At 46.9% G+C, this 24,217-nt stretch overlaps 1 protein-coding gene across 1 annotated transcript in view; it reads right to left on the bottom strand.

The window, feature by feature from the left end:
* Nucleotides 2,631-24,217, bottom strand: part of LOC110431829 (formin-like protein 5) — a 51,837-nt gene continuing 30,250 nt past the window's right edge. The window contains exons 3-5 of the mRNA XM_021451500.1: nt 22,115-22,131; nt 21,176-21,618; nt 2,631-2,743 (exon numbers count right to left, since the gene is read on the bottom strand). Of these exons, the coding sequence (XP_021307175.1) occupies nt 2,631-2,743; nt 21,176-21,618; nt 22,115-22,131 (573 nt within the window). The remainder of the gene's footprint in view (nt 2,744-21,175; nt 21,619-22,114; nt 22,132-24,217) is intronic.

The following is a 24,217-nucleotide window of genomic DNA, read 5'->3' as shown; positions in this document are numbered from 1 at the left end:
ACTTGCAAGTACGGAGGTTCATGTACAAACTTTCATTTGAAGCTAGATGGTGTTAATCTAGCATCAGTTGCACCAGGTAAGTGTTCTTTTTTCCCTTGATGAAAGGTGTGCAGTTTGTTTGACTGATCTATGCTAATTAACTCTCAAGTTTGTTGGGCTTAAACGAAAACATTCACCTATAGTTCATTATTACTATGTGTTTATTCTTTGATGATTGTCTGTATAATATCCATTCTAAAGGGCCACGCTAATTCCCCTCCTCACTACCATCATCTAAATCCTTTCGCCACAATAATCTCTTAGTCAATGAATGAGATTCAGTTTTTATCCTAGAGATCTCAAATGGCCAAATTTTGTGGGAAGGCTATTTACCCTGCACACCCCTTTTGTGTGCTTGATGCTTTGCAAAGTTGTTCAACTCTTGTGAGAGCTCTTAATCCACCCTGTGTGGAATTTGTGTAAAAAGTGAGATATAATTTGGATTGGAAAGTGATATTTGAATGTTGTGAGTTTGTGTGAGCACTTGTGTAAGAACACATGGACCCTAGCAAGAGCCCATTTATTTTGGTGGTTGAATGACAATATAACCATTACGACTAACAATGTTTGGTAGTATACAAGGTACACTAGTCCTAAAGATGCAAAGATGGACTTTAGCTAGGCTACATGAAGATCGAGGAACCAACACCTCAATTGAAGATAGAAAACAGTCATGAAGATCACAGGAGACAAGCAAGAAGGTCAAGACATCAAGAAAAGAAAAGCTCAAATTATTGGATGTGAAGAAACACGTTTAGAGGAGCACCAGAGTGGTGCACATAGTGTTGTCCAGTGGAACTAGAGCTCAAGTGGGGCCACAGAGTTTACAGATGGGCCCGAGTTCAAAGTAGAGTTGGAAGGGGTGAATTCTAGAGAGAGGCCAGAGTTTTGCACTAGAGTTATAGTACATACTCGATGCACAAGCGGTTGAGAACTGAAGAGAGCGCTAGAGCTCTACGATGTGTGCACTGAAGAATAATGGTGAATTCCAGAGAGCGAGGCCAACCCTGGATAAAGCACCGGATTTGTCTAGTGATGCACCGGAGAAAACACTAGATAAAGAGAATTTCAATGGTCGGCAATGGCTAGTACACATGTTAAGATTTGTAGAGTTTGTTTGGATGCACTCATGTTTTATCTCAATGCATGTGTGAGAGTGGATTGTAGTAGAAATTAGTTAATTTTCTACCCCAATATATATGGATTGAAGTAGATACAAGTGCAGCCAAACAAGGCCATATTTGTGATTCTTGATTCTTACCCACATTTTGATTCCTTTGTCCATGTAGCCGTTAATGTTTGGTGCTTCATCGAACAAATGAGCCTGACTGTTCTTACATATTAGCTCACGATTGTATAGCAAACGCATTTCAAGCAATATTCCTGTTGGTCAAGGATTCAAATTGTTATTTCTACAAGAGCATGAACCGATTCATTCGTATAAATCAAGTATCAACAAATGAATTTGATACTCATGAGTGCGATATGTAAGATATCGTGACTGCCCAAAATATTGCTGAACTGCTAATACAAGAGCGTGACACAAGAAGACAAAAGAAGCAGATCCATATGGCTGAAGTCTCACATGACAGCTAAAAGTGAACTTTCCACATTAGTCGCACAAGAGTTGGAATTACACCTGCCACTTCAAAGTTTCAAGTTAGCTGAGGCCACAGCAGGGCAGCACCAGCGTGTTGCCTTTATCGGTTAACACTCAGATGTCATGGGAATACCAGCAGCCTTCCCCATAGCGACACCATCCTTGTTGACAGTAGTAGCGGCAAGGCTGTGGTTGCAGTCGCTGTTCTGGAAACTGCTGATGAAGTTGGTTGTGTCTAGAATTATACTGGATTTGGGTCATTTTCCTGCGACCATTGTAATTCTGATGATGGTTCTGTTGGGTTCCATACTGGCCTTGAGTCATGGGCCTGTGGCCGTAATAAATTTGATGCCGACTCTGTTGAGGATGATACTGGTCACGATTCATTCCACTGTAATCATGGTAACCTTGGTGGTAATCCTGGCCAAAACATTGGTCGCCTGAATTGAAATCCTGATTTCTTGGTCTGAAGGGTTCATGCACTTGGTGATGAGCTTGGGCATTTGTATGAGAATTGGAGTGACACTGGTATGCATTTGCATGCTGATTAAACTTTCCACTGGGCTGGAACGAGGGGTCAATATATTCTCTGTCACAGTAAGTACTATTCTGATCCTGATTTTTTGGTCCGTAGGGTTGATGTGCCTGACGACCACCATGGGCATTCTGATGATAATTGGAGCCATGCTGGTGTACACATGCATGCTGAGCAAACTTACCTTGAGGTTGGAATAGAGAGTTATCATATTCTGGGGCATGGTAAGTGTTCCTCTGATGATCAAACAATTGTTCTCTGTAAGTTTTTCTCAAACCATCCTCTTCATTGTGGCCTTGATGTTTGGGGACCTGTTGTGGCTTGAAAATTGGAGTGGGCTTTGAAGATATTTGGTGATGGCTTGTGTTCCCTGATCCTTTATTGTGTTGGGAAGGGACATGATGATCTATGAATGCCTTCCTGGAAATTTTAATTGCACCCTCCTGTGTCAGGGCATCATTTCGTTGTTGAGAACTTTGGTGAGGACTCGCGTTCTTGAACAATTGCTGAGTATGAGTGGGATTTAAAAGTAGTATTTGCTGCATTCCTCCATGTTGAATGGAAGAGACCTGATAAAAGCCAGAGTGTGACAGTTAAACTGTGTAATTAGTTTTTATTTTTGTTTATATTTAATGCTTCATACATGTGCCGAAAGATTCGATGTGACAGGGAATCTTGAAAACTTTTTGGTTTTTGGGGTGAACTAAACAAGGCCCTATGGTTTTGTTTAGTTCACCCTAAAAATATAAAAGATTCTCCGTTACATCGAATCTTGCGGCATATGCATGAAGCATTAAATATAGATAACAACAGAAACTAATTGCACAGTTTGATTGTAAATCGTGAGACGAATCTTTTAAGTCTAACTAGTCCATTATTAGACAATGTTTGTCAAATAAAAATAAAAGTGCTATAGTGTCAAAATCCAAAAAAAAAATTTGATCTAAACAAGACTTATGTTACTATAATTATAATTCAACTGTTTAAAGATATGTCATTATAATTCTTCGCTTTAAACATGTATCATAACGTACGCTTTAGAAACATGTATTCTCCACCTCATCTCCCCATCGAGCAGAGGATGACCGGTGTAGTGTGGATCCAGACGCGAGAGATGCAGCTCACGCGTGGCTGGTTGCAGAGTCCTCGACCTCAGGCGCGTTGGAGGGGAATGCGCTAGGGAGTGGCGGTGTAAGGGGGAGAGGATGGAGGAGTCAGCGAGCGGTGGATGATGGGGTACCTACACGATGAGCGAGTTGGCGTAGGATCTGAGCGCGGCGTCGTGATGAGCTGGTTGCGTTGGAGTTGGGGCGGCACACCTGGAGGCCAGCTAGGGTCTGGCAGGTAGGAGCATTGTTTTGCTAGGCAACCTATAACCCGGCACAAAAACTCAGGGGAAGAAGAAGAAAAAAAAGAAATGAAATGAACCAGCATGTGGGATAAGGGTGTGCAACCAGAGACAGCAGTGGTGTATAGCATCTCTCCAAAATGGTATAAATCTGGCTTGAGATCCGCCTTTTGAGTGAATCCAGATTTGATAGATCTAGAGCATTGGAGAAATTTTGTTTCCGAAGTGAAGCTATTTTCATTGCACAGGTGGTGGAACTCTACAAATATAGTAGCTTTGTAGTTGCTCTAAGCCCTGCCGTGTCTGCAGCCCCTATGTCTATGCAGATGGGGACGCAATTCGCTGCCTCTGCATTGCCAATGAATTGAATTAGGACTAGGTTTCTTCTTAATCACCAACTCTCTGTAGGTGTCCGTAATGCTGTTTTCCCTTGATTAATACTAATATCTGTGTCGTTAGAAGAAAACGCTCCCAACTAGTGCTGGGCACTTGGCGAGGAAGCCGGACGATCTGAGCAAAAGGCAAGACAAAGGCAGAGTGGAGTTGGTCCGCCCCCAAAGCATAAGCAAAGCAAGCCACACGCAGGTTCGTGGCCGGACCGCGCAAGTACCACCAGCAGTAGAGTCCAGTACCAGTGGTGGGAACGTACGCTGGGGATTGGATGGAAAAATAAAATTGCTGGAGGCATGTGGCGCGAAACATCAACGTGTCAATTGGGTCGCTGTCTGCCTTTGGGCTGTCCTCCTCACGTACGTCCCTTTCGCTTTCACTTTCAGGGCCCCAAGTCGTTGATTGAGGAGATCTTCGTGGACCGACCCCCTGCTCTAGATGATCTCTTCTTCTTCTTCCTATATATATATGTTTTTTAGCGCCTGCTAAGTGGTTGTAAATAAGAGGTGTTGCGTTGGGTTGGTAAAGTTTAATATGTACTATAGCATTTTCGTTTTATTTGAAAATTTTTGTCCAATCATAGACTAATTAGGCTTAAAAGATTCGTCTCGCAAATTACTCTCTAGCTGTGTTTTTAGTTTTGTAAATAGTCTATACTTAGTGCTCCATGCATGTGTCTAAACATTCGATGTGACGAACAGTAAAGTTTATCGGAAGAAACCAAACACCCCCTAAAGAAAGAGAACGAAGAAGCCATGCATGCTTCGCAGTCAGGTCGTTAATTTAATTTTCTTCCATGTGTTCTTTCATATAGTCATATAGAGTAGAAATATATAACTCAGGACGCTTTATTTTTCTGACTGTAAATGTATAGTCGTATATATGCAGTATGCACCTTGTCAACGGTAGCATTCTGTAAATTCAAAGGTCGTCTAGCCTTTTTCTATAGACTAGGTAGCGTGTCTGTGCGTTGCTACGGGATAGTTAAATTTTTAAATTAGATCACATGATAAAATAACAACACTGTGAAATTAAATACCGACATTAAAGTGATATTTAATAAAAAAGGAACAAAGTTACATTCCATATTCTCACATACACGAATGACAACAGCCATTTCTTTCGAATATCGAGCGTCTGGAATAGTATAATTTGGACTATTTTATATAATTAGAAAAAACAACAAACAATATAATTTAATATACATGATAATAATTATAAACATGTGTTTACACAGAAGGCAAATGTGTTGATAGTTTACTCTGTTTTAAAGTATTTCACACAAGACAAGCAACTATACATTTCCTCTAAGAGATTGAGCTCCATTCAAACAACATCGTGAGAGAAAACTTGTATGCTGAAGCCATGTTCCGATGACACATTCATCCATCCCAACAGCAATACAACATCGATAAGCATTTCGGCGAAAATTATTCTCAAAAGCTGCATCCTGTCAAAAATGCATCATAGCAATGAAAATCATGTTAGAGTTATGAAATGTTCATAATCATTGCAATAAATACTATATGCAAGCCAAATTAAAATTAACTCTACAAACAAAAGCACAAGGCCTTTTGTTCATACCTAAAAATTGATGATGACAATAGAGGAAGCCCTTTGTCAGTATATAAATACTAAAATTCCAAATGCCCCTTGATTCACTTAATGGCATATGGCATAGCCCATACAACTCTTAAGTTTTCACCCTTTATTACTTTTTATATGAGGTCACAATTGGGAAAGAGTACCATGAAGCTTTGAAAACAAGTTTGCATGGAGAATATAAATTATATGTAAGAGCATAAGTCTTATCAAGTGGAACCAACCTTAACCGAAGTAATTTTTATGTTTGAAGCCTCTTTTTCCAGACCTCTGGCCATGTGAAAAGGCAAGTAGAAGACATCCTGCCATTTGGAAATTGATTCCGAACACCTCTGCTCTGCTCAACAACACATGTTTCTGTTAAACCCTTCTTTTTTGTTACATTAAAAATAGAAAACATGAGATTCAAGTTATTATCTTGTCTTTAAAAGAGGAAAAAAATATGCTTAGTGCTTTCACCTGTGTCAGCCAGAACTGAAGCTTCTAGTAGTGTCTCTTATGTCACAACATCATTTCACTTCTGCTAATACAAACTTGCAAAATTGCAAGAACCACATTTGGGTTCAAGGCAACTCAGAAGTCAGACCTGTTCGTCTTTAGCACACAAGCGCTCTATGGGAAAACAAAAGAAAATTACTCTAAGAACATGAAAATGGTTTGAATGCAGGTCACAAAAATACAAAAACCAAATGTACCTTGTCATCTAAATTCTTTAATGCACAACTCTAAACAACTTAAATAGAAATAGATCTCTAATTTACACACAACTTATATAAGATAGATCTTTAATCAGATGTTGAGCTACCCACTATACTGAAATGCACATGAATCCATTAAAAAAATGAGAAAACAGAATGTTCCCTACAAAGGACTAACTTGTTTCTGTTACACAGATGCCATATCCACAGCTAATCTAGAGCTCATGATTAACCAGAACGCTGAATTATATCACACCATTGCAATTATCTAGAGCCAATGATTATTTAGCTAGAATAATGATTAAAACTAACAAAGCAAATTTGACAATGCACGACCATTCAATGTTCTAGTATGATTGAGCACTAGTACAGGGAAGAGGCTTTAGCCCCGGGCCGTAAGGGCTTTTAGTCCCGGCTACGGAACCGGGGCTAAGGTTTTGGGACTAAATGTCCCACCTTTAGTCCCGGTTTCGAGGACCGGGACTAAAGGTCCACCTTTAGTTCCGGTTGGTAACAGCAACCGGGACTAAAAGGTGCGTTAGGGTGTGCCACCTGGCCTCCACTTTTAGTCCCGGTTGTTGCTACCAACCGGGACTAAAGACTTTTTTCTTTTTTTTTTCATTTGGTTTTCCATTTAGGGTTTATAATTATGTTATTGTTATTTTCGAATGCGTATTGTTTGCTGGTAGTTTATGGAACGCACACCTATAATTTATATAATTTAAAGCATTACATATAAATATACTATAAAACACTATATATATATATATATAAATAATATGTATCTATAGGTCCATAATATAATATTTACACATATGCTTCACGGACAAACTATTTACAACACAATTTATCTCCGCCACTCAAGCATCGTACAAATGATCATCGTTATTTGGTTTCATCTGCTCCTGAGGGTTGAAGTAGCACTCGCCGCCGGGATCCAGGACTTGGTCGTTAAGAAATCCTGCGATTGTCTGCTGAATTCCTTTTAGGCGCACCGCATCTAACACCTGCTCCTTCAGCCACATCTCCTTTAATAGACATTAAAGAAAAAAGTTAGAGGTATGAATATGATTTATTAAATAGCAACAAATAAATGAAATAAACTTATTATATATACATGTTACATGCTTTTAGGTGCTCAAGATTAGTTCTTTTGGCATAGACCGTCATAAACTCGCACACATAGTAGCCACACAAATTGTTGCCCGGTGTCTGCCGTAGAACCCACTGAAGTAAGATGGGCTTTGAAAGTGTTGCATTCAATTCAAGACGGTGTTTCTGCACGAACCCAGCCCAAACCCTAGCAATAAAACGATCATTATTAATTATCCATTACCAAGTTAAAAAGAGCAGAATTTAATATATAGAGATCGGAGTTACCCTTGGATAATATCTATCATTTCTTGGTAATCATCCTATGGTTTTCTCAATGAGTCATAGATTACCAATTGACATTGCGAGAGATCAATGACAATTAGTATCCAATGAAAGCTGCATTTGTGAGCATATGTAGACAAAATTAGTATATATCTTCATATTGATCTGATTAATTAGTTAAATAGAATGTACACACGATAACGACACTTATTTAAAGTTGTAGGGAAAGAGTATATATCTTTTATCTTTTTGGTTGATCAAGAACCTCCGTAGATTTCTCTCTGTTTGAGTTCTCCATAAGACATACGGGGTCTTGTGGTCTTTGAATACAACATTTGGATCCACAAATCCAATCTCCTTATCATTTCTAACTCTGAGGTCCCTCATCATGTTTCTGCATATGTATAGCGGGTTTCTGTAATTAGTTATATATATACATGATAGGTTACAGAGATATTATTGAAAGGAAGAATCACTTACAGACAGAAGCAACTCATTAGAGATTTGTCAAGAGCATCCATGTGGCATAGTTGGTGTAGCTCATTAAATTGAACATAAATAATATCATCACCATGAAAGTAATGATAGTTTCTAATTGGGACACAAACATAGTCATCTGCTTTTCTGACACACACTGCCATGTACCATTTGTTTAGCATGTACATTTGCGTTCCAAGCTTGCTGAGGGCCGCAGGGTTGTATAAACTCTTGCCATATGTATATTCCTTCTGCCAATGATCAATTTGTGGAGCACTTTCAATTGGTGCCCCAGCTATCATTTGGGCTAAGCTAAGACCAGTTTCCGCAAAAAAAATTCAAGCTCATCAAATTTTAAATCTGTCGGTATCTGCTGGTCTAGCACGTCAATGTTTGAACCATATTCATTTCCAATGACTAGCGGGGGCACTGATTGCTTTGATTGTTCCCCGAGCTGTGCTACACTCTTGCGTGCTCTTTTCTCTTTCTTCTTCTCTTCTTCTATGGATTTCCTTAAAGTGCAATCATAGTCCGATAAAGATGATGATTCTTTCTGAGCTTCACGCCTCTTTTTTTTGTTCAGCCTCAACCCTTTGTCATAGATCTTCTGGCCGTAGTAAGAGGTATGGCTTCTCAGGGTTTCGCTTGGCTTCTCTTTCGGTCTTAAGTTTCTTGAAGAAACTATCCACGTCTGATTTTACTGAAGCATTTAGTTCTGCATCAGTCTTCTCATAAGACAGCTTCTTAGGAATGATAGCTTGTTTCTTTTTGGAGGCTTTCTTTTTTGGCGGCGGGGCGGCCGACACATTTGATTGTGTGGCCGGCCTCTTCTTTCGTGCTGGAGCCACGTGTGGAGGCGATGGGGCGGCCGGTGGCGGTGTTGGAGCCCGAGGAGGCGGCGTTGGAGCCCTAGGTGGCGTTGGAGCCCTAGGTGGCGGTGTTGGAGGCTGACGTGGCGGTGTTGGAGCCCGGTGGCGGTGTTGGATCCCTAGGTGGTGGCGTTGGAGCCTGAGGTGGTGGTGTTAGAGACCGAGGCGATGCAGCCGTGTCTTGCACTCCCTCGTCATCACCCGCATCACTATGACATGTTGGTGACCACCTGTGAAACCGAAAGGTATATGAGTAAACCGCTAACTAAGAGAATGCAAAATAAAGTTAGTGAACAAATGTATAGTCAATTTTCATCCGCACCTAGGATTAGATTCATGACGAGGAGGTGGTGGTAGACTACTAGGTGATGCCCCAGGAATAATGATGTAGCGCTTGCACCAACAAATAAAAGTCTTCTCTGCGTCTCCTAGAGTCTTCTCTCCATCACCTCCTTCTATCTCAAGCTGCAAATTACTGAAGCCTTTGACAACTCTATCCACCGAGACACTAGCATATCCAGGTGGAACTATCGCCCCATGGATTCTTGGTGTCCTCGTAGGGTCGACACGGGTTACAACAGCGACAGCAACCATGACTGTGGCAGTCCCCTGTGGAATGTGCAGCTCACATGTTGTCACAGGTTCAGTGATGTCATCCACCGGAAAGTGCAGCCCCACGTCGTCTTGAATAGTTGGCATATCCGTGGAAGTGCAACTACTTTTCAACTGACCGGGGGGGGCTAATGTTGACTCTAGGCTCTGATGCAGTTTGCCATTGTAGAGAACTTACTGGAATCTACACTTGTCTTTTGATCTCCTCGTTCATTCTCTCTAAAAGCGCTTTCTCTCGCGCTATCGCTTCACGAGCCGCTTCGTGTGACTCCATCACCATTGCCTCCAACCTATGCAACCGCTCTGCTGTTGACGGTCCTTAAGTATCAAATTTAATTATCAAATAAACAAAGAAAAGGATCCAAATAAAATCAACATCTAGATTTAGGGTTTTATCTAACAGAATTCCACGAGTTTTGGTGTTTGTCTATTTCTGCAGGGGGTTATCAGGAAATACGGAAGAAAGGCCCACACGTCGGGATTACATAGAGATATTAACGTGCCGCGCAATTATCTTACATCTAGAAGACTCCAGAAGCCATGGGAAGGAAGCGGAGGCCGAAAGGGCCCAGAGGCAGGGCGCCCGCCCTCCTTCCCTGGGCGCCCACCCTGACTTAGAGTCCAATCAGGACTCTGTTTCGTGGGAGATCTCCACCGACCTAAAGGATCAAGGATAACCGTTCAATCAATGTTGGTTTGATCCAACGGCCCATATTCACTTGAAGGGACTATAAAACCAGACCCCCTGGCCCCTGGAGGAGAGAGCCTCTCAACCCTAATTTATTATTCTTCAAGGGAGAAGAAGCCTCTGATCAAGATTAGAGCCACCACATCAATTAGATATCTAGATTAGCATAGCTACATAGGATTAGACTAGAAGGAGTCAATCTTCGATTGGTTTCCGGATCTGTCAAGAGGATTCTTGGTAATTCTCTAATTGTGCTTCTAATTGTTCTTCTAATTATCTTTGTTCTTCAATATTATGAATATGACTTTGTTCTACTTCAATATATTGCTTATGACTTTGCTCTACTTGTTTATATTCAAGATTATATTGTTCTTAGTTTATCATAGTTATGTACTTGGCTTAGTTAGATTGGATCTATATACATGCTTAGGATCGTATAGCGTTTATCCATCGGATCCATGGGTAAATGATAGATATTGTGTAGGCGTGGAGCTTATACCGTATTTATCTGCGATTGTACCCAATATGCCAGATCGTGGGGTAGTTCGTGATAGTGACAGCTTCATTGATTCTTATATAGTCCCCCTCTCGTGTATTGGGCTGGCAGAGCAACATTATTACAGGGTAGTGATTGCTATGTTTCTCATTTTCCTTGCTAATATCACTATGCATGGGCGTAGTCTTGTCTCACAATGATTGCTAAGTATGCTTGCACTAACTTTGATAATGCTAGACTATATAGTTGAGAATAACTTAGGAAATATTCTTGTAGTTCGTTCTAATACCATGCTAATGACTTTCAGGAGTATCTAATTGAGGTGCTTATCATATTTATTATGTGGCTAAGTTATGCTGATCAGATTAATTATCTTTGTCACTATTCATTACTTCATATATCTTTTATGTGACACTTATCTCTCTATGAAAGAGTTAGATAAATGTTCTCAATTATACATGCAATGATAGATACTCAATCTCATATTCTATTCTGTAATCAATATTGGTGATTGCTAATCCCTTCCCAGTGGTAAAAATATAAACAACGATACCTGGAATACTTCCCGGTTAAAATGCTACATCGGTATTAATCTGTGCGCTTGCAGATCCTATTCATTATTTATTTAGAAGAGCAATTGCATATTTCAATACCGCGTCTCTCATGTCATGCTCGGGATGACAACTTGGCTTAAGTGGTATGAGGGATAGGTTTGGCATTTTTGGCACCGTTATCAGAATTAGAAAACTAAGTCAACTTTTGGTAGTGATGTTAAGAATACCCAACTCCTCTTCCTTCTTTCGTTGGCGGCTTCTATAAGTCGGTCTATCTTTAGGGAAGCCATGCTCCCATGATACCTCCCCATAGCCTCTAGTTCGCCCACCGTGTTCAGCAGTCTCTAGGGCGTATGTGAGCTCATCCTTTTCTCTATTTGGCTGCCAGGTGCCGCTTTCAACTAATCCTCTAGCATAGGCCATTCTCTGTCCTACTCTCTCGAGCTTTTTGCCGTACACTATCTTTCCGATCTCTAGGTCTATGGTTCCCCCGTGACCAAAGAAACAATACTTGGCGCGCTCGCGCCAGTGCATTGATTCTGGTTCGATCCCTCTCCCAAGAATCTCCTGTTCTAGCTTTTGCCACTTAGGAATAGCAGTCCAGTAGCCACCTGAACCCAAGTGATGGTGGTATTGCTTCTGTTTAGCATTTTCCTGATTCTTGATCATCCGTGCCTGACCCTCTTCTGAGTTCTTAAACTCTACGAACTCATCCCAAAAAGGCCTCAACTTGATGTAGGCCTTGTTGGTGAAATATGGTGTCCGGCCTTGTGCAACAAAAGTCTTGTATAATGTCTTCTTCCAAGCCTGAAATTGTTTGGCCATCTTCTACATAGCCCAGATTTTAACCTTCTCCTTCAAAGCTTCATCCTGTGTATCGAGTGTGAAATGTTGAAGGATATCTTGCCAAATCAATTTCTTGTCACGATCTGAGACAAAACTAATATTAGGGTTATCTTTCCGTTGCCTCCATTCACGAGCACTAACCGGGAGCCTGTCCCTTACAAGGTAGCCACAGTGCGCAACAAACTTTTTAGAATTAGCCCCAAGTACTTGTCCTGTACCCTCATCAAATTCCGACAGAATGTACCGACCCTCCAACGGCTTCTTCGGGCCGCGCACTTTTCTACTCTTCTCAGAAGTTGTCGCCGATTTAGAGAGCTACACAAACAAGTATAAATATATTAGTATAGATGTCATTTATCTTAATTTCATATATATACATATATACTAGATTGTAGATAGACCTCATCAGGATTGTCTCCTACAAGTTCTTCATAATCAGCAAAGTACTGACTCCCATCATCTTCGTCTTGGGGATCTGGATTGGCGTCGCTGTTGATTAGGTCCATCATTGCATCATCCATGTTGTCATTCGGATTGGTCATTTCTGCAAATTTAATCAAGTGTTAAAAGTTTTTGACGCGATCAACAAAAATTATTTGAATAGGCTAAACTTAGACAATATTTGGATACAACTAAAGCTTTTATTCCATAAATTATTCGATACAACAACTAAAGACTTGTTTAGTTTCGAAAATATTCGATACAACAACTAAGGGCTAACATAAACTAATTAAGCTTTTATATACAGGATTGTGGGGGTATAGACCCCTATACCCTTACGGCTAGACTTGGGCCAGGAGGCTTGGCCCATTACGAGACAAGCTCAAGGTTTGATCCGACAGCTTGGAGTTTCGCGCAAGGAAACAAGACGTGGAGATCAAGCAGGATTCTAGTCGGTTAGAATAGGAATTGATATCGAACTATCTATGGCAATTGTAACCGACTAGGATTAGTTTCCAGATCTGTAACCCTGCCCTCCGGACTATATAAGGAGAGGCAAGGGACCCCCCTAGGACATCATATTCTCTCAACACAAATCAATACAACCAGACGCAGGACGTAGGTATTACGCCAGCTCGGCGGCCGAACCTGGATAAAAAGCTTGTCCGTGTCTTGCGTCACCATCGAGTTCGTAGTTTGCGCACCGTCTACCGATAAACTACTACCGTGGGTATACCCCAAGGTAGACTGCCGACCAGCTTTCGTCGACAGTGGCGCGCCAGGTAGGGGGTGTGCGTGCAACTTCTCCGGCGAACAAGATGGTCACAATCCCAGCTTCCGCGACCGTGCCCGGAGGCCTCACGTTCACCGTCGGCAAGATCACGTGGACGACGTGCGGCGGTGGCCTTACGACCACGGTTTCGAAGGAAACTCAGATCTAATCTGAGATCACGTCGCCTCCGACCACCCGGATGGCGGCACCGAGCGCCCGACCACCGTTCCCGCTCTACAAGGGAAAGAAGATCGACTGCTCGGACCTTCTTCAAGCGCTTGATCGCGCTGATTCCAAGCTATTTGAAGCCTCCCAACTAGTAGATGGAATCCTGAGCCAGGCTGATCAAGCCGCTTCAACGGATTTCTTCAAATTCCGTCGGCCAACTCGTGTCGTTACACACGAACGGCTGGGAACGTCTCTGACGATAACTTCAACTCCCTCAGGACGGACCGTCAAGCTTAAGGAGGAAAATTATCTTTGTGGCCTGAACAACTCAGCCTCTCTCTACTCACGGCACATCCAATCCGTTTTTAGCAAGGCAGATTGGCCGCCGAAAAGGAACGATCGACCTGCTCGTCACTATGTCAACATGGTGACGATCCGAGAGCTACGGGACGGTCAGGCTTCCAGCACCAACTCAAGCACCGGTTCCATCCCCACCGAAGTTATAAATTCCGAAGACGAGGACTACGACCTGGATTTGCCTTCACACCCTCCGGGTTTCCCTCGTTTCCCAGTGTTTCCCCCCCCCGGCGAGGGGACATTGTTTTTAACGTCAGCGCCGACGAGCCGGTCGTTGATGGAGAAACCGACGAGCAGAAGCAGCTCCGCGAGCAGCGCAACGCCGATCGCGCCCGACGACGCGCAGATGAGCAACGACAAATTCCACCACATAACCTCAGCGACGCTTTTGACATAGTCGGGGACCAGCCAGTCTACAAAACGCCAAGCGCAAACGTGGCTGTCGCTATGGCTAATCTAGATCGGCTCCCTGATACCCCTGAGTGTCAGGGATTCCGAACCAGCATCCGAGCGCACCTGATTGCCACAATGGGATAGACAACCACTCTGCTCAAAAGAGTCCACGACGTCTCTTATACGGAAGCCACCTCCGACCAGACCAATCGTAGCCGGACCTCACCGCCTCCCAGCAGGCATCACCGCAGCCGCTCTCCCGACAACCATCGAAAAGATTCACGGCGTAACGATGGTGGTCGGGACACTGACGGTCACCGCGAGCAGAACCGCAGGCGCGGTCAAGAAGTAAACCAGCACAGGGATCTCCGATACAACATCCCTCCCAAAGATGCCCGGGACCGCATCAACAGGCGTGCCACAGAGAGAGCAGTTCACGAAAACCTGCGCCGTATCGAGTACGATGCAACGCACGGCCCCCCGGGCCTAAGACTATTCTCCTCACACCTCCGCCAGGTCGTGTGGCCCCGCAATTTCAAGCTCGAAAAACTTAAAAAATACGACGGCAAGGAAAATCTAGAGAACTGGATCACTCTTTATGAAATCGCCGTCCGATCAGCAGCGGGAGATGAGCACGTCATGGCCAACTACTTCCCTGTAGTCCTCGACCAGGCTGGTCATCAGTGGCTCCTTGGCTTGCCCGAGGACTCCTTCGACTCTTGGGAAGAGCTACGCCAGGCTTTCATCGACAACTTCATCGCCACATGCGAGCAGCCTGGAAACAAGTACGACCTCGAAAGGATAAGGGACAAGAAGAATGAACCTCTACGCGATTACATCCGACGATTCTCGGATATGCGCCTCAAGATCCCGAAGATTTCCCACGACGAGGCCATCTCTGCCTTCATCAAGGGCTTGCGTTTCCATGAAGCGCTGAGGAACAAGCTATTGCGCAAACGGCCAACAACGGTGGTGGAGCTCCTCGCCATGGCTAAAAATTACGCCGATGCCGACGACGCAGAGAAACTAATCCGAGACGATGCGAGAGGTCCCGACCAGCCTTCCCGGCGAGATGACGGTCGCGGTCGCTACGACAACAGGAACCACCGCCGCCCCGACAACCGTGATCACAGAGAAGTTTGGGATCGGCGCCGCGACAATCGCGACGATTTCAGAGGAAAGCGCCCCCGCGACTACGACCATGAAGTGAATACGGTTAAACGTCCCAACGAGCGGCGGGACTACCAAGAAGACTACAACAAAACGTTGAAGGGACCGTGCCAATTGCATCCAAAGTCCTCAAAAGCATCTACACACGGCGGGCCGCCCAAGACGACTCCACCAAGAAAAATGGCAAGCGAGACGGGCACGACCATGAAGACGAGGACGAGGACCAAGATAGGGACCCCCGACACCAATACGTCAGCCCCACATAAAGCGAGAAATAAAGCTATTAAAGAGAGCCTGCCTCAACATAGACAGCACGGACGGGCTGATCGCAGACCCAAAATTTCCCCCATGGTCGCACAGGGAGATCTCATTCAGCAGGAAGGATCAGTGGGCCGCTATCCCAGAGCCAGGTCGTTTCCCTCTGATCCTGGACCCTTGCATCAACAGCATCAGATTCGAGCGCGTGCTCGTGGACGGGGGAAGCTCCATCGACATCCTCTTCCGCAACAGTCTGCCCGCCCTCAAAATATCTCCTGCACAACTAAAACCCTACGATGCTCAATTCTGGGGGGTTTTGCCAGGTCAGAGTTTAGTGCCCCTCGGACAGATAACATTGCCTGTCAAATTTGGCACACCCGACCACTTTCGGACAGAGTTCATCAACTTTGTGGTCGCGGACTTCGACGGGACCTACCACGCCATACTGGGCCGACCCTCGTTGACAAAGTTCATGGCAGTCCCGCACTACTCATACCTGGTCCTTAAAATGCCTACGGAGAAGGGTGTCCTAACCGTCAGAGGCAACGTCTACACCGCGTATACCTGCGAAGAGGAAAGCTTCAAGATTACCGAGGCAATCGACCTCTCAATCCGCATGGCAGAAATAGCAACCCAAGCCACGCAGCTGCCTCCCGACCAGCTCCCATTACCCGAGCAGAAGACCGCCAGAAAGAACTCAAAATCCAAGGAGTACAAAGAAGTGCAGCTGGTCGATGGCAGCCCCGAGAAGACGGCCCTCATCGGGGCCAATCTGGATCCAAAATAGGAAGACGCGCTCATCAGGTTTCTAAGGGACAACGTGAGCGTTTTCGCATGGAAACCCGCAGACATGCCTGGCGTCCCACGAAACCTGATCGAGCACTCCTTAAATGTCTCGAAGACCGCAAGACCAATCAAGCAAAAGCTGTGACGGTTCGCTCGTGACAAAAAGGAGGCTATTAGGACAGAAATAACACAGCTTCTAGCAGCCGGATTCGTAAAAGAAGTGTATCACCCCGATTGGCTCGCCAATCCGGTTCTTGTACGCAAAAATAATAATGAATGGAGAATGTGTGTTGATTACACTGATCTCAATAAACACTGTCCTAAAGATCCTTTTGGTCTCCCTCGCATCGACGAGGTGGTCGACTCAACGGCCGGATGCGAACTCCTCTCTTTTCTAGACTGCTACTCTGGTTATCACCAGATCTCGCTAAAGGAGGACGATCAGATAAAAACATCTTTCATTACTCCTTTTGGCGCATATTGCTACATGACCATGTCATTCGGACTCAAAAACACCGGAGCCACCTATCAACGGGCCATCCAGCAATGCCTCCACGACGAGATTCGTGATGACCTCGTCGAGGCCTATGTCGATGACGTGGTCGTCAAAACAAGAGATGCAAGCACCCTAATCGACAACCTAGACCGAACCTTTAAGGCGCTTAATAGATACAAGCGGAAGCTTAACCCCAAGAAGTGCATCTTCGGCGTTCCTTCTGGTCTACTGCTCGGCAATATTGTCAGTCGCGACGGCATACGGCCGAATCCCTCAAAAGTAAAAGCAGTACTTGACATGCGACCACCTAAAAATGTCAAAGACATTCAGAAGCTCACCGGGTGTATGGCCGCGCTCAGCCGTTTCATCTCAAGACTAGGAGAAAAAGGCCTCCCTTTCTTCAAACTCTTGAAGGCGTCGGAAAAGTTCTCCTGGACAGAGGAAGCCGACGCTGCGTTCACCCAGCTTAAGGCTTTCCTCACTTCCCCGCCTGTTTTTACAGCACCTCAGACCAATGAAGACCTACTCCTTTACAATGCTGCAACCGACAGGGTTGTCTCCACGGCAATAGTGGTCGAGCGAGATGAGCCAGGTCACGTCTACAAGGTCCAGAGACCCGTTTACTTCATAAGCGAAGTCCTAAACGAATCCAAGGCCAGGTATCCACAAATACAGAAGCTCATGTATGCTATTCTAATAACATCAAGGAAGCTGAAGCACTACTTTGACGGCCATCGAGTCTTGGTAACCACCAGTTTTCCTCTTGGGGACATTCTGCGCAATAAAGACGCCAACGGCAGAATTGTAAAATGGGCGATGGAGTTATGCCCATTTTCCCTGGAATTCCAGAGCCGCACCACAGTCAAGTCTCAGGCCCTGCTCGATTTCATTGCTGAATGGACGGATCTCAACGAGCCTCCCGTTCCCGACGTCACCGACCACTGGTCAATGTTTTTTTATGGGTCCTTGAACTGGGATACTCTTCGTATCACCTAACAAGGACAAGCTGCGTTACATCCTTAGGATCCTTTTCCCGGAATCAAACAACGTCGCCGAATACGAAGCATGCCTGCATGGCATAAGGCTAGCCGTTGAGCTGGGACTCAAACGCCTCTATGTCCATCGCGACTCTGCTTTAGTTATCCAAGAGCTCAACAAGGAGTGGGATGCGACCCACGAGAAGATGGATCTCTACTGCAAAGAAATTCGCAAATGGGAAACCAACTTCTATAGCATAGAGTACATCCACGTGGTCCGGGATAAGAACCACGCAGCTGATGCGTTGTCAAAGTTAGGGTCATCTCGGGCCCCGATCCCACGAGGTGTTTTCGTCCAGGACATCCATGAGCCAAGCGTGGGCTCTGGCCTGGTCGAAAAGCAACCCACGGAAACCATGCTCATAGACGATGCCACTCCGACAACCAGTGGTCGTGATTGGCGTGCCCCGTTCATCAAGTACATATCGGATGGTACGGGTTTTCAGGACAAAACAGAGAACGAACGCCTCATTCGATGATCAAAGAATTACATACTGGTGGATGGCAAACTCATGCAAAAAAATGCAAGCTCCGAGGTACTACTCAAATGCATATCTCAAGATGATGGCATCAAACTCCTCGAAGACATACATGCCAGATCCTGCGGCAACCACGCTGCATCCAGAACGCTGGTCGGTCAAGCTTTCCGAGCAGGATTTTATTGGCCAACCGCGGTCAACGACGCCGAAAAGCTAGTCCGACACTGTGAGGGGTGCCAGTTCTTCGCTAAAAGGACCCACGTACCTGCTCACGAGATTCAAACTATCCCGTCATCCTGGCCTTTTGCCTGTTGGGGACTCGACATGATCGGGCCATTTAAACCGGCCCCTGGTAACTTCAAGTTCGTCTTCGTATTAATCGACAAGTTCTCAAAATGGATCGAATACATGCCACTGGTAAAAGCGACCTCCAAGAAGGCTGTGGAATTCCTTAGTCAAATCATACACAGATTCGGGATCCCGAACAGCATAATCACCGACCTGGGTACTCAGTTTACTGGCACCGCATTTTGGGACTTCTGCGATGACAGGGGCATAGTCATAAAATACGTGTCAGTAGCACACCCACGGGCAAATGGTCAGGTCGAGCGTGCAAACGGAATGATCATTGACGCCCTCAAGAAAAGGCTGTACACCGAGAACGACAAAGCACCTGGTCGATGGATGAAAGAGTTACCAGCTGTGGTCTGGGGTCTACGAACCCAGACCAGTTGGAACACGGGAGTGTCACCCTACTTCATGGTCTACGGCGCCGAGGCAGTCCTACCATCTGACATAACCTTTAGTTCTCCTAGGATTGAAAATTTCGACCAGTCAACAGCCGACAGCGTCAGAGAACTCGAAATCAACTGCATGGAGGAAAAGCGTCTGGATTCTTGTCTCCGAATAGCAAAGTATCTTGCGGCAGTCAGGCGGTACCATAACAGGAACATAAAGGACCGTTCTTTCGTGGTCGGCGATCTGGTACTCCGGTGGAAAACAAGCCAGGAAGGAATGCACAAGCTATCCACTCCTTGGGAGGGACCTTTTGTGGTCGCTGAAGTCACACGACCTATATCCTAGAGATTGGCGTATCCTGACGGAACACGCGTGCCTAACTCTTGGCACATAGACAAACTGCGCCGATTTTATCCATAAGTTCCAGTAACTTTTGCTTGTAAGTCTCTTATAGTTGGCAGTAATAAAAGTTTTTCTTTTTTGGCTATACTTTCTTTACACGCAGAGCTTTCGGCGAAGAACAACAATGTCCTCTGCGACGGAAAATCTTAACGACCATGAATCAAACATAGTGACACGTCACTCCGACAACTTCACAGCGCTCAAAATAGTAGTCATGACAAATTCAAAACTTTATTACAAACTTTATATACAAAGTTTACAATAAACACCCTGACGGGCGGACACTAGCCTACTCCTACAGGCTATCCTACTGGCCTACTGCTCGGGCTGATCACCCGCCTGGCCTTGCTGCCCGGACGAAGGGGTCGGGGCCACCGGCGCCTGGCTGGTCGAGACCGCAGGCGTCGACCGCCCATCTCCTGCAATAGACGCGCCCGACAGCTCCCTGGCTGACCTATCTGAACCTGGCTGGTCGGGGGGAGTGGCCGTTCCACATAGGTTGATGTCGCCGATCACCGTCGACGACAAGTCCAGCAGACCACCCCGAAGCTCGTCCGCCTCCTGCGGGCCGACCTCCTTGGGGTACCCCTTCTCCAGCCTGGTCAAATCGACCAGGGGGTAGTGGGCGCGCACCATGCTAAGGATGTGCGCACCAGCAAACTCCCCGGCGTCCTTCACGAACTGCTGAAGCCAGTCCCACGCCCGTTGCGCCTTTTCAACTGGCGTCAATTTCGGCGTGCGGGGCTGGCTCTTCGGGAGCTCGGGGCTGATCAAGTCCAGGACCGGGGACACTCCTTTCCAGATCTTACAACAATTGACCTTCCAGGAGTCCCGGTCCCTGACCAGCTCGTCCAGGTGCTTCTTGGCGTTCACCTTGAGCACTGCAAGTCAAGCAAGATGTTAGATTCAGTGTATCAAAGATAAAAGAGAGATAAACAACGAATAACGAAGGCGGTGCGTATTACCAGACAACTCCCGGTCCTTCCGGCTCAGCTCCTCCTCTGCTCGGCGTCCGGCCTCCAGTGCCCGGCAAGCTCTTGGCTGAGCTGCTCTTTCTCCTGCCGAAGGCGCGCGACCTCCTCCTCCATGTCTGCACGAATAATTCCCAGATCAGCATATTCAAATAACGCGGTCACATACAGCCGCCTAAAAGTACGAGACTAACCTTCTCGCAGCCGATACTGGTCGGCTAAGCGTCGGGTAAGCTCGAGACAGTGCTCTTCCTGAGCGCTCTTCTCGGCTACTTTCTCCCCAATCTCCGACCGCAGACGGTCCACCTCTGCGGACAGGGCCTTATTCTCGGCCACAATACCTTCTATTTGGTCGAAGCACCTCTTTCGGTACTTCGCCGTTTTCATTGCGCCCTACATGGAAAACATGTGTCGACCCAACAATACAACATAACAAGTGTCGAACAGCGTTAAGGATCACTTACCTTGACTTCATCCACGAGTCGCTTGGCCGCGCGCTCCACTCTGTCGGCCTCCTCCGTCTCCGCGAGCTCCTCATGCCCGATGAAGTGGTCCCCGCGTTGGCGCCACACATACACGTGCTGGCGGCCATCACGGGGCGACATTCAATTTCCTCCACCTCGTCGTCGGAGGATGCCTGGGCTTCCTCGTCCGCTGCACCGCCGCCAGTCGTGGTCGAAGGCATCACCGGCCCCTGGGCCAGGCCCGGGGCGCCTGCGGACGAAGAGGCCCCTGCCCGGGGTGGCGTTGGGACCCTCCTCTCTTCGGTAGGGGGAGGGGTTGGTGCTCTATCTTCCCCTTCCGCGATGCTACTCGGGGGAGCGGCCCTTCCTGCCTCCCCATCCCTCGGCGGAGTGCTCGCCGCGGCACTCGCCGGGGCAGACTCTCCCTCGATGCCTGTAGCAGCAACTGCCGCCGCAGGCTGATCTGTGGTCTGCGGCGCCGCATCTTCAGCAGCGCAAGCAGGCTCGGCCACCCTTTGTCCAGCGGCGTGGTCGGGGTTGACATCCGACGCCGCGCTAAAAATCAAAGCAGCATTTTCAGCAAAAAAAACGCCAAAATACGTAAGTCGAACACTTACAGATCCGATCGACGGTGGGTCGCGGTGAACCTCCTCCGAGCCCAGCCGGTTGGCGCTTGGGCTCCTGTCTCTGTAACGTGCGGCGAAGGAGGATCACTGGCCACCCGACCAGTGGTGGCCGGCGCACTGTCCGGACGGCTACGAGGCCATCGGACTAGTGATGGTGCGGCTTCCTCCTCCTCGTCATCGTCGTCGGTAATCCGGACGAGCCGACGGCGCTTCGGTGCTTGGCTGCTCTCCGCTGGCAGCGTCGCCGTAGGCGAAGGATCCGCCGCCATTGGCCTTTTCCCCGCCACTCTCTCCTCGGTGGTCGGGATGGGACGGGCTGGTCCTCCTCACTGCTGGTGTACCGAGTACACCGAGCATCCTCCTCTGGCGGCTCCTCCCCCGCAGGATTTTCCATCCCGGGTGCAAGTGACACATACACCGTGCACCGATCCACATCTCCGATCTGCAAGAAGTAGCAAAAATAAGTCAGCAGCAGACAATAACGAATGCTAAGGAAAAATAATCAGTGAGATACCTTAGGTGCTGGTCGCCCCAACTTGAAGGCTTGCACCCGATCACTGCCACGGACGAAGCCCCCATCCGCGAAGTTGAACAGCTCGTTCAACAGCTGCTGCACCTCCGCCTTCTCCAAGACTTCAGGTCGCATCCTGGTCGGGTCTAGGCTTCCGGCGTACTCGTACACCGAGTGCACCCTCTTCTGGCAGGGCATCACCCGACGACAAATGAAATTGCCGACCACGCCAAGCCCGTCCAGGCGCGACCAGTCGATCAGCTTCATGAGGTCCGCCACTTGACCGTCGAACTCTGGGCGGTCGGTCCAGCTCACCCTCTTCTCAGGGATGTATCCCACGTCGCAGAACGTGGAGCTGCCCGGCTCCTCCCTGATGTAGAACCACTTCTTGTACCATTCGGTCAGCGAAGTGTTCCATGGACAGTGCAGGTAGCGGTTTTTCATTCCGTCGCGAAGGTTGAGGTATACTCCACCAGCAACCTTGGAGTCTCCAACTGCTCCCTTCTTTCTTAAACAAAAAAGATAGCAGAAAAGGTCGAAGTGCGCCTCTATGCCCACATAGGCTTCGCACAAATGGATAAAAGTAGAAATAAGAAGGATTGAGTTCGGGTGCAGATTGCAAATCCCGATCTCATAATAAAGAAGTAGACCCTGAAGAAAGGGATGAACAGGAACCCCAAAACCCCTCTTAACGAAGTCTTCGAACACCACGATCTCACCAGCACGGGGGTCGGGGAAGCTCTCTCCTTCCGGCGCTCTCCAGCCGCCGAGCTCTGGGCCGTGCAGAAGCCCCATATCGACGAGGTCACCAAGAGACTTGGCGGTGCTGCGGGACTTCTTCCACTCCTTGGCCATCAGCTCGGCCCTCTTCTTGGAGTCGCTCTTCGCCATGGGAGTCGAGGAAGTGGATTCTAAGGTGTAGATGATTGAAGGAGGCAAGAGTGGAAGGTTTGAAGGCAATGGCAGGGTAAGCAGTAAAGGGGGAACTGTCGAGCTCTTATAACCCACAACTTCACCCCCTCCCACTTCCCGCATCCTCGGGAAGTGGGCGGGCCATACGCCGGATGCGGCGTTTTGGTTTTCAATGATTATCGACAATTAATGCGGCGGAGTTTTCATACAAATTGATGGTTTCCTTTTCTCAAACCGCGCAAAGGGCGGCTGTACAGTTGCCAGGCGCAACTTTTCATGCATCCATCTGACATCCCGTCAGAAGGTCTCGTCACGTCAACTCTTTGTGTGGAAAATTTTCAAAACAACCAGACAAAACTGGTAGGGAGTCAACAATCCGGGGACTGTACCGACCACGGAGCACTTGATGCTCGGGGACTGGTCGCCCAGTCTATCGGCTCGGAACTTCAAAGACTGTACCGACCACCGAGCACTTGATGCTCGGGGACTGGTCGTCCAGTCTATCGGCTCGGAACTTCAAAGACTGCACCGACCACCGAGCACTTGATGCTCGGGGACTGATCGCCTAGTTCATCAGCTCGGAACTTCAAAATATCGCACCGATTACTAAGCGCTTGATGCTCGGGGACTGGTCGTCCAGCATAGCAACGCAGAATTTTAAGGAGCGCACTTGGTGCTTGGGTCCTGGTGGTCATACTATTGTACACCCGGGGACTGGTCGATCAGTCTATTCAATTGCAGACGGACTGGTAAATTTAATTTTTTAGACCTTGCTACAAGGCTCATACTTCGCCTTCCAGCAAGCTCGGGGACTACATCGGTACGATGCATCTGGTGATGCATCTCAGTTACAGAATTTCTTTGAGGACTTTTCTTTTGACCCTGTGTCGGTGTTTTTCCCCCGGGGGGTCACACCAACGAGTAAATTTGTATGCGTGCTCCCCTTTCCGGATGGTGATGCAAGAAGACACAGAGATTTATCCTGGTTCGGGCAAGAGAAGGCCCTACGTCCAGCGGGGGGAGAGAGTTTGTATTATCTTGCACCTAAGTGCTTGTACAGGGGCGAATACAAGCGTGGTATGAACTGTGTAGCTCTACTACGTGT

This window comes from Sorghum bicolor, chromosome 1 (assembly GCF_000003195.3).
Source record: "Sorghum bicolor cultivar BTx623 chromosome 1, Sorghum_bicolor_NCBIv3, whole genome shotgun sequence".
Lineage (NCBI taxonomy): Eukaryota > Viridiplantae > Streptophyta > Magnoliopsida > Poales > Poaceae > Sorghum > Sorghum bicolor.
Note: the sequence above shows the minus strand (reverse complement) of the source record. Positions and strands in the feature narration are given on the sequence as shown.